Below are 10960 nucleotides of genomic sequence, written 5' to 3'. Positions count from 1 at the left end.
TATTTATTTCAACCAACTAATACTTAATTTTAATTAAATAATTAACACTCAACTTAATTAATTATTCTAATTATATCTAAGTCAGGATACTACCCTCCCAAATAAGGCCACACACCTTCTAACAACAACAAAACATCAAAATTCACAATATTCACAACAAAACATCAAAACAATATAAATTTTAAATTTGGAAGGCGCCATGGGGATGACATAAATGTTGTTTCAATTGAGCATTGGCGCCATGTGGGGTGACACCTATACTTAAGGCACCCCCAAACTTAGTTATTCAGGTAATTTTTTAAAAAAGTAATTTTTTTTTGAATTTTTTAAAAATTAATTATTAAAAAAAAATTCTTCCCTATAAAATGATTTTTAAAAACTTGCATGATAAAATTTTTAACTATTTAATCTACATCTATATATTCTTAAATATATGATTGAAAATACTTCAGTAAAAATAATACATATTAAAGTAACCGGCTTCAAAATAAAAATAATTTAACAAATATTTTATAATAATAATACACCCCCTTTAACAAAAAGAGAAAAGAGAAAGAAATGAATAATAAGTACTTTCTTAATTTTATATATGTACAACTAAATTTTGTAAAAATATTTTAAATTTTAACAAAAAAAAGTGTATTAAGAATAATGTATTAAAGCTTATAATATAATCATTTTTTAAATATTATTTTAATTCATATAAATCAAATGATAAATTCCTTGAAATTCAAAATTTTAAAATCTCTAAATATATTAAAATCAAAATCGTATATAATATTTCACCATTCGAATGAAAAAAACATTTAAAATCATAAATCCAACACTGACTGCTACACCATCCTCTTATCAAATAAATAACCTCACGAGTTTTTCTTTTTTCTTTTCTTATTTTATTTTATTTTTTCTGATAAAACACTTTTCAAATCTCACAATCACGAGCGTTCAACGTATATCTCCAAATTCAAAATTCCAAATGCGCCAAACACACACCTTTCTCTCTCCTCACTCCACCACCGTCCGGTGCTGCTGAAAACGTTCCCAATGTCGGCGACGGAGACGGACCTCGTCAAGATCTTCGACAAGAAGAAGCAAATCGTCGAGCAAGTTCGTCAGGAATCGCTTCTCTGGGAGCACAATCTTCTTCCCCTACTCATTTTCAACGGAATCCCCCCTCCTCCATGGCTCGCTAACTCCGCTCTTCACTCCTCCTTCCCCTCAGATCCCAAAGGTACTCTCTCCATCTCTCGCTATCTCTCACTATCTCTCGCTATCTCTCACTATCTCTCACTATCTCTCGCCATCTCTGTGACTCTCTTTATTCCTTCGCATGAATTAGGGTTTATAGTGTACGAGAGAGAAAATAGCGCCATTCTTTTCGTTTTAGGTTTGGAAGCATTTACCTGTGTTATAATTATAATGATATGGACTGTAATTAACTCTAATTCTTATTATTTTCTGATAGATCCTTGCTTATGTATAGTGAAGCTTTTTAGATTTTGCTTAATTTTTAAAATGTGGTTTTAAAATCTATGCACATAAATACTAATCAGACTTTAATTTTCAGTTAATATGTGGATTTTCCTGTTTTTTTCTTCTATATCCTTTTATGTATCAATAGAAGAATGTAACAACTTCTCAGCCAAATTTACTTGGCAAATGTTTGATTGCAAGAGCCAAAAGCGATGTAGAATTGATTTTGTAATGATTTTGAGGTGTTTGGTTTTTATAAAGTAGAATTTATTCTGCCTCTAGAATTGATTCTACTCGAAACTAGAAATTGTAGCTTATGAGCTTAAATGTGATTTTACTTTAAACTAGAATTTGTAGCGTTTGAGTTTAAACGTGATTTTTACTTGAAACTAGAATTTGAAGCTTTTGAGTTTAAACATGATTTTTGCATTGAAATTTACTATATTAAACTCATGTCTACATAAAGTTATGCAAACATAAATTACTTTAACTTCTTCTAACTTTTAGCTAGAATCAATTTTACATAATCAATTCATTCAAAATCAATTATTTTCATCGTAGAACCAACACTATGCTTAAAAAATTTTGATCCTGATTTATCAAAAATATTTTTCCATGTATGCAGATTTATTCAAAGATGATACTGTTTATCAAGGCCAACCATCACAAACACAATTTGGAGTTCCTTCTGTTGGTGATCATTGCAGTCTGTACAACAATCTGGATGCTGTATCTGACGATTTGCATAATGAAGTCCATGCTTTTAATAAAGACCATGATACAGGGGGAAGGCTTTCAAATTTGCCGGATTGCTCGGTTAGTAATGCTGGATGTGCCTCAAGTGGTCCTCCAGAATTGGATTCAGTTGCTGTTTCACCTCAGACTCAGATAGGACAAAGAGTCTCGGAGGGCTTCTTTGACCCAGCAATGTCATTGTCCAAGTTGCATAGATCAAGGTCGAGGCAGAAAGCTCTGGAGCAACGTAACAGTGCAAAAGCGTCCAAACTGTTGTCAAGAGATGGTGATAATGCTGGGGATTGTACTGCTGCAGCTACACGTTCTGCACCGCCATCTCTACAAGAAGATCATAACAAGGAGTTAAGCTTGGTCAATGAGTTTCATCCAAACAACCGGAGGTGTTTGACGGAAGAAATGAGAAGAGGGGACTGTCTAACTCAGAAAGATAACAGTTCTAATTACACTGGCCGTATAACAAGATCTAAAAGTTCATCCCAGAAGTTCAACTCTTTGTGTATCGGTAGGTCTTCTGTAGAGAAGGAAGTTGGTCCTCCACTTAATGATTTGAATGAGGAAATGGAGCTTATCAACCGGCCTTCTTTTATAAATGGAAGCTGTGGGGTTCAGGAACCAAATATAATGGATTTTCAGAAGAAGGATATTGGAAGCAGTGTCTATGATAAAAGATTAAGCAAACCTAGAAGTTCTAGCCAGGCAGAACATAGTAGTGAATTATTAAACTTAGACAGCACCTCAGAAAGATGCAAAGTGGTTGAAGTATCTGATTTGAATCAACCATGTTCTCATGTTGAGTTAACCGATTTAAGCAAAACCTCTGACTGTATCAATGGAAGTAGGAGGAATATTGTTAAAGATGGTGACTTCTGCCAAACTGAACAAAAAAGTAACATTCAGAGTAGGTTAAAACTACATAGAAGTTCATATCCATCACCAGGGGATGATTTTTTCTCAACCAATGGTTCTGCAAAGTCTATTGATAAATCTGTGCAATTTCCCCAACCTTTAATTTTGAAGAATTTGCAGGACCCCTCAGTGGACATTGTTAGGTCTTTATGTAGCCAAAAGGAACCTCACATTTCTGCATTAAAAACAAAAGAATATTTAAGTAGAAGTGCTTCTGGAAATGTATACTTAACCCGAAATTCAAAGTTATCAATGTTTCCAAATTCCAATTCTCGCAGGCAAAGGGCTGCCCGTTCCGAATCAGCGGGTAAGAAGTCTCAAAATGTACAGCCTACAAAACTGGAGACTAGAAGGTTATCTTCAAGTCCAAAGTATTCCAAAGTAGATTTACAAATTTCAGTGAATTCTGCAGAGAAGGAGAACATTGCAGAAGTTGATGCTTCTAGAAATACCAGGGCTGAGACTAGTTGCACAGAAAAAAGTTCAGTGAGGCCAGCAAGGTCTTCCAATTTAGATGGTGGGTCTATTCTTGCAGAATCTTTCTACATTAAAATAGTGGCTGAAAAGGACTTTGATGTCCTAGAAAATATAGCATCTGATGCCAATTCTACTGATAATGCTAAACACAAATCTGCTACAACTACTGCCAAAGTTCATCTTGATTTTGATGGAATAGTTGATAAAGATCCTTCTTGTTTGGGGTCAACACTCACTTCTGTTAATCCCAAGGTTAGGGAGGAGGTTTCCGTCTCGAGGCTTTCCCCTGATTTTGTTATGTCTGAGATGCCTAAAGAACTTGTTTTTGATGATGGTGAAGAGACTAATAGGGATGGAATATGTAGCCCTGATTTGAAAGGAAGCCAGCGAAAGTCACCAGATAAAGAACCTCTTGCTTTATCGGAACCATTGAAGTCACCTGATGATGACACGCAGGAAGTTCTGGCAGATTTTTTTTCAGAAGCAGTTACTGAAAATGGTCTCCCTAGACATACAGACAAAAGTGTTACAAAATCCAATGCTGTGTTCTCAGTTAGTGTTCCTACTGATGAAGTGAATGTTGATTTGGCACAACAGGCCCCAGATACCATTTCCTGGGATCAAAATGGTGAGTTATTGAGGCAGGCAAGCAATGGAAAAGTTACCAGTTTTTCAACTGATGTCCATAACTTCAATAGTTCCCCAGAGGGTTTCACTAATGATTTGGAGCATTCATGCTCTCAGCATAAGAAAAGAAAGATTGAGATTGAATCAGAGAAATTTCTTCCAGACTCTACACACTTAATGGAAAAGCTAGTTGATTCTAACAACCAAAGGCCTGCAAGTGGTACCTCAAGTATCAAAGAAGACAATCCCGAGACTGTCATTGAAGTTCAACATATTGCATTTGATCAGGCGGATGATATAGGACATGAACGTGTCAGTAAAAGCCCAATAGATGTGATAGAAGACACCAGGGAAAGCCAAAAAATGGAAGGGTCTTCATCTACAGTGAGAAAAGACGAGGTAAATCTTTAATATTTTAAGCATTCAACAGTAGATTTGGATTTCCTATATATCTTTGTGCTAACGAAGTTGGTGTCATTCAATATTGAATATCAAATTGTATGCCAAGCAGTCTTGGTTAACATCTTTACTACTGTAATTGTCTTGCAGTGTTGTTTTGACAGACTTTGCCAGATTTACTTTACTGGATGATCACACAATCATTAGAAAGCTATTTCAGATAAAATAATTGTTCTTAAAATTGTGGGAAATAAAAAGTAGTGGTTTTAAGGTTTTTACTCTTATTTGAAATATTTTCCAGGATAGAGAATAATGAAACAGAAGGAGAGGTGGAAAGTTAGCTCAGTTAATTGATAATACAAGATTAAATCTCAGTCTACATACATTGTAGCGCAGCCTTGTTTTATACAAATTAAAAAATGTAGTAGTGTTCTTCATTTTATTCTTAAGCAAATATAAAAGCAATAATAATACCTTTAGTATTTATGCGATAGAGGATACTGAAAATGAAATAAATCATCCGAGTTAAATAAAACTGATTTCAATAGAAATGAAGAATAAATCCTAAAAGCCCCACAAAACTCTCAATAATAACTCTAGTAAGCCCATCTAGGGGGAAGGGGAACAACATTTTTAGCTGATGTTTGTTTTTCATTAACTTTGGTAAGCTAATTCTCTAATTTGAATTGAAAAATTGTTATACATGTTTTTACATTGCTTTATTTTTCTTCTAACTTTTGGTCTCTTTTTTGTTTCAAATTAATGAGAGCAAACAACACATTGTAAAGCAATTGAACTAGGGGAAAAATTGAATTAAGTTTTGATTGCCTTTTAGTATGGAAATATAGTAGTTCTATCCAATAATACTATAGATTGTGACACTTCACAGCCTTATGGCATGAGCCATATCTTGTATGATCAGAAAGTTTCATGAATAGGCTAGTTTCTAATTGTTTGTATAACTATATAGTATATACTTTGTTTTGGGGATAATCAGTGAAAGATCATCTTCCTTGAGCTACAGTGAATAATAAAAATTCTGGCAAATGAAAATGAATTTTACTGTTGATTCATAAATGTTACACTTCAGGATCTTCCAATTTTTCCTGGCTCTCTATTAGTCATTGGCTTGTTTAAAAATACATTGTATTTAACCAGAACTGCACTGGTAACTGAACAGTGAAAGAAATCTGTATTCTCCTACTCTGCATAAAAGTTAATATATAAGTGTATATGTGCATTGTGCAGATATATATTTGTAAAAGCTATTTTTCCATTTTACTTGATTTGTCTGAGTAGTTTGTGATTCAATGATTACTTGTCAGCAGAAACTTATCTCAGATGGTAGAGGCAGAGAATCGGACACCCTTATATTGCCAGAAGCAGAGCCGTTCAATTTTAGTAGTGAATCAGCGAGGTTCACCTTTGATGGGAAGGCAGGGTCATGGTACCTCCAGGTTAATTCTGGACAAAATAATGCAGAGCATCTGACTTCTGTTGAAAGAACCACCCCAAGTAGAAGAATCTATCCCGAAGGTGATACTGAATTCGTAGATGGTTTGTCTGTTTCTCCAAGATTCCGAGATTTGGATTCGATTGATACAGGGGAAGCTTTACCAGAGTTTGAAGGATTTATTATTGAAACAGATAATGAACCATACACTGCTCGAGATGAAATGGATTTCAAAAGTATAAATCTTCCCAGTAACTCAGCCGATAATTCATCACTTGATGGATCAAGATTCACGTGCTCTCCATCATGCTATTCTTCAACTCCATACAAGTTGCCCAGCATAGCGAACGTTTATCGGTCTTTACCTGATGGACTTCTGGAAGGATATGGTTTAAGGACTTCCCGTCCTCTAAACGATGGGAGTCCAAGGTCCGTTTCTGATTACCGACCAAAATCTTCGGTCCAAACTCTTAGAGATAGATTTACTTCTAACTTTGGCAGTTCTGGAAAGCGTATGAGTTCAAAACCAGAGCTACCCTGCATAAGTGAAGAAAATGAAAATGTGGATGAGATTGCTGGTACATTCCAACAAGGCATTGGTCCAGAAGGAATGACTGAATCAATTACCGACATTGTAGAAAATGCAAACCCCTCTACATCAGTTTTACAAGATGCATTAGCTAGTGAACAGGAGGATTTTCTGAACTCAGAATCTAACTTTGATGGTACATTCCAACAAGGCATTGGTCCAGAAGGAATGACTGAGTCAATTACCAAGATTGTAGAAAATGCAAACCCCTCTACATCAGTTTTACAAGATGCATTAGCTAGTGAACAGGAGGATTTTGTGATCTCAGAATCTAACTTTGACGGGACTCACAATAAAGTAAAAAAGAAACTTGACAAGCAGGATGGAAATAGGACAAGATTAACAAGTAAGGGGAAGGATAACAAGAGTATATCTCTTGGAGCAAATGGTGCCAAGAGGAACTCTGAATCAGTCCATAAAAGATCCAGTAGGCCAAAGTTATCTGGAAAAGATAGTATGAAACTACAACGCCCCACTTTTTCTGGAAGGAAGTCTACGCGCAAGAATATTGTATCTAACATTACTTCCTTTATTCCATTAGTGCAGCAAAAGCAAGCAGCGGCAGTTTTGCCAGGTACTTAGTAGTTATTTAAAAAGTGAATACTATTTTTCTACTATACAATTATTATAACCCTAACAAGTGACAATTTAGGCAAGAAAGTTATCAAAATTAAGGCGCTGAAGGCTGCTGAGGCAGCTAAGCGCAATGATGAAATGAAGGAGAATGAGCGCAAAAAGAAGAAGGAGGTGTTGATGGAGCTGCAGAAGAAAAAAGAAGAAAGAAAGAAAGAGGAGGCCAAAATGACAGCAAAAAAGAGACCAAGAGAAAATGAAGAGAAAAAGGAGAAAGAAGAAAAAAGGAAGCGTGTTAATGACATGAAACAGCGAGAGCACGGGAAGATACTTGCTAAGAAAGAAGAGTTAAAAGTACACTGACCAACTTCAGTAAAATGCTTCTTTTGTCAATAAATTATTCTGTCTCTCTTTCTATTTTGATTTTGCGTGAGTGCTAATATAATAAATTTTCTGGTCTAGGGTAAAGAAGTACGCGAAAGTAGGAAAATTGTGGATGGAAGAGACGATCGTGACAAATTGCTACTTCAAGAAAATAGACAAGACAATGCAGAGAAAATTTCAGATACTGAACATTTGACCAAGGAAAGCTGTCATGAAAAGTATGAATCTCAGATCGAATGTGCCAATAAAGGAAAGGTAAAATAGTTTTCTGTGGCTCTCTTCTGTGTTATCTTTTAACAATCATAGATGGAAGGATTTCATAGCAGTTTGGTCCAGAACAGAATTTTTTTTTTCTAGTTTTATACAAAGTTCTTTTCTACTAACGATGCAGGCTGCTTATTTTCTGGCCAGTCAAATAATGCCAATGCTTTTAGTTAACTGCTGCTAAATATTAGTTGTTCAAAGCCAACTGTTTCCTAATATATAGTGCTCAACAATTACTTGAAGTGATAATATGATTTATTCACTGTTGTGTAATAAGTTCAGCTTGTACTTGTGCTACGCAGGGCCTGACTGATGATGAGGCCTTACAATGACCTTCTGGAATCTTTTATTTTTAATATTTAAATGTGTTACTTGGTTCCTTTTTAACCATTGTGAGATTTTAATATCTTTATAGGCAACAATGGAAGACAATGACTTGATCATCAAAAACTCACCTCTAGAGCAATCATACGAGATGTCTCCATATAAATCAGATGATGATGAAGATGAGGATGACAGACCATCTAATAAGTTTATACCATCATGGGCAAGGTTTGTGACTGTTCATGTTTTTGCATAGTACCCGCTTAAAAAAGTCAGGGCGCTGTCTCTCAATGTTATTTTTATGGTGCATGTGCTTATGTGGATATTTTTTTTGTCCAACTGAATCAAGGAAAATAAACTAAATAAAAGCCTTAAAAGCAATATGCAGTTGGCCAAGAAAATTGTGCAAAGTTTAATGCAACAGATAGATAACTACTGCTTGATAACAAAATTTAAATGAATTTTTGGCTTATATCCAGTTATCTAAAAGCGTTGAGTTTTGATTGCTTTTTACAGTAAGCATAGCCTGTTGCTGGCTGTTTCTTCTCAGGCAATGGACCCAGAGACAATATTTCCTCGGCAAAGTTTTTGCAATATAGCAGAAGGTAATTTTAAATGTTTTGCATTTTTATGTATTAGTTGTCTATAGACTAAGCACCAATTGCATTCTTTTACAGCTCTCCTGCCTCGGAAGTTTCGGTTATAGTACCAAGTCAGGAGTTTAGACTCCATAACGAAGTGATTCCTTTTAATCCTTGGTAAGCTTTTGGATATTCTGAAGGTCAATAATTTGGTTATTCCATAGCATGTATATCCTTAGGTTTAGGAGCACAAATTACCACGACCCTTATAAAAAAAAGTCAAGTTACTATTTACACCATTGCCCAATATGGCTAAGGTTTGATGAAAGACAAGTAACAAAGCTTATATGTATGGGCAAAGGACGTGGATTTGAGTGATCTTTTTATTTTTCTTTCTATTCTTTATTTATGGTTTAATTCAATTCAATCTAAATGATTTGGGAGGGGTTTTGTTGGCCTGTTGCATGCACTAGAAAAACCTTCTAGTGAAAATGATGTAATAGAACTACTTATCTTATATAAATCTAACAATAGACTTGGTCTTTTGTATTCCTGTGGCAGTTTTTTTGTAGCTTCATTACGGAAAACAGTGCAGCTGCAAAGATGATTAAATGATCCCTGCCCTATTTTTGCAGAGTTTCTTTACGAGACATCCTCAAGTCTGCTACTTCAAAGGATCTTGAGTTTTGTTTAAGATGTATCCGTTTGTATAGTTAACTTATTAATTGTAGAAGAAGCTGATGTATGTAAGAAATTCATTGTCAAAATGAAGCGAGGAGTTGCTATCTTTTAAGGCTCTTGAATTAGGACAATAGTAAAGAATGTACACGGCGGTTGGTAGGCATAGGTTTGTGCAAGTTCTTTGCACAAATGTTGAATGTTAGTTTATGACACTTAAATTTAGCTAAAGTTTCTGATATTATAAATTTGAGCAGATGAATTATGCATTCTTACTGCTCATTAGTATATTCTTGTTTAACTAACTAATAAATAGAAGGTTTTGTATACCTCATCGTCACCAGCGTTTGTTCTTTCACTTTGAAGTCATTTATTGAGTAATCCGTCTAAATTTTGTTACAGCAGAAGTCGTCATAATGTTCGAGTACAAGAACTGGAAAGAGGAAATAGCTCATTTCAAATTTGCAATGTGCCCGTGATTGCCAAACAAAAGTGGGGGAGTTACGACTCTTTTTTTTCACGAAGGGGATTAAAATAAATATTATCAAACCAATAAATTAAAACAACTTACATGGTTTTATCAAATTATACACCACGGGCGTTTTTTATTTTGTTCTATTTTATATTTTTGTTAATTTTTTCTCCATTTTTAAAATAAGTTTTAAATGAAAAATTAGTTTAAACAATTATTTTAGAAATTTAATTATTTGCTATGATTTTTGTTAATATTAAAATCACTTAAATTTTGAGAATCTCTAACCCCACCCCTTGGATCTCTCACACACCATGCGAGTTGCCAAAATTGCCTCTATGCTTTTGTAGATGTATCTCAGGAAATATATATATTTTTTTAAAATTTGGATTTTTTTCACATTTGCATCTACGGAAACGTTAAAACATAGTGAAACTTGAAAAAATCCCAAATTAATTAAGTTCATGAAATCTTCTGTAACTACATCTACGAAAGATTTTGAAAATAGAGTGAACCTACGGAAAAACTTTTTTTTTTAAAAGTACTTCCGGAGATACATCTACAGAAGCAGGGAGCATAAAAGAAATTTCACTGGATGGCTAAGAGATTCAAGGGGTGAATTGAGAAATTCTCTAAATTTAAAGCTATTTTAAATAATTTTTAATATTTTTTGAAATATATATTTTAAATTTTTTAAAATATTTTTGTAAAATATTTTAGCCGTTACGACAGTTTGCATTCACCCCATTATTTATTAAGTGTAATTCAAATTCAAGTAGGTTAATTTCAGTTTCATTTGGTTTGCAACTTTGCATTTGAGTTTAGACTAGTGTATATAAACCCAAAGTTAGTTGTTATTGTAACAAATGAAAATTTGTTGAGATTAAAAATTAGTTACGTCTCTCTCTCTGCAATTCTTTCATCATATTGTTCTTCTTGTGCATTAATAGAGTTTCATTGTTAACTCCAACAAATTGGTATCCAGAGCTCCGATTTGATTCACA

The 10960-nt window shown here is 34.2% G+C and overlaps 1 protein-coding gene across 3 annotated transcripts; it reads left to right on the top strand.

Moving 5' to 3' along the window:
* The first annotated feature begins 955 nt into the window (after positions 1-955).
* On the top strand, positions 956-9823 carry LOC131642406 (uncharacterized). 3 transcript variants are annotated; one of them, XM_058912665.1, is made up of 9 exons: positions 956-1231; positions 2099-4638; positions 5967-7254; positions 7333-7607; positions 7716-7892; positions 8317-8453; positions 8742-8830; positions 8903-8983; positions 9368-9823. In XM_058912665.1, the coding sequence occupies exons 1-8, from the start codon at positions 1045-1047 to the stop codon at positions 8929-8931; spliced, it is 4722 nt and encodes a 1573-aa protein (XP_058768648.1). In that variant the 5' UTR covers positions 956-1044; the 3' UTR covers positions 8932-8983; positions 9368-9823. The 3 variants fall into 3 exon arrangements, with proteins under 3 accessions (XP_058768648.1, XP_058768644.1, XP_058768640.1); XM_058912661.1 differs by having other exon boundaries at positions 5964-7254; positions 9442-9823; XM_058912657.1 differs by having other exon boundaries at positions 5964-7254.
* The last annotated feature ends 1137 nt before the right edge of the window (positions 9824-10960 follow it).

Source organism: Vicia villosa, linkage group LG1, assembly GCF_029867415.1.
Source record: "Vicia villosa cultivar HV-30 ecotype Madison, WI linkage group LG1, Vvil1.0, whole genome shotgun sequence".
NCBI classification, from domain to species: Eukaryota; Viridiplantae; Streptophyta; class Magnoliopsida; order Fabales; family Fabaceae; genus Vicia; species Vicia villosa.
This window is presented reverse-complemented; position numbering and strand designations above follow the sequence as displayed.

Excerpts from the sequence above, each read along its gene's own strand:
- LOC131642406 (XM_058912661.1), top strand. The coding sequence starts at position 1,045 with ATGTCGGCGACGGAGACGGACCTCGTCAAGATCTTCGACAAGAAGAAG. Across the intron at positions 8,454-8,741 it reads TTTATACCATCATGGGCAAG|TAAGCATAGCCTGTTGCTGG; the intron begins GTTTGTGACTGT and ends TGCTTTTTACAG. Across the intron at positions 8,831-8,902 it reads TTTTTGCAATATAGCAGAAG|CTCTCCTGCCTCGGAAGTTT; the intron begins GTAATTTTAAAT and ends ATTCTTTTACAG.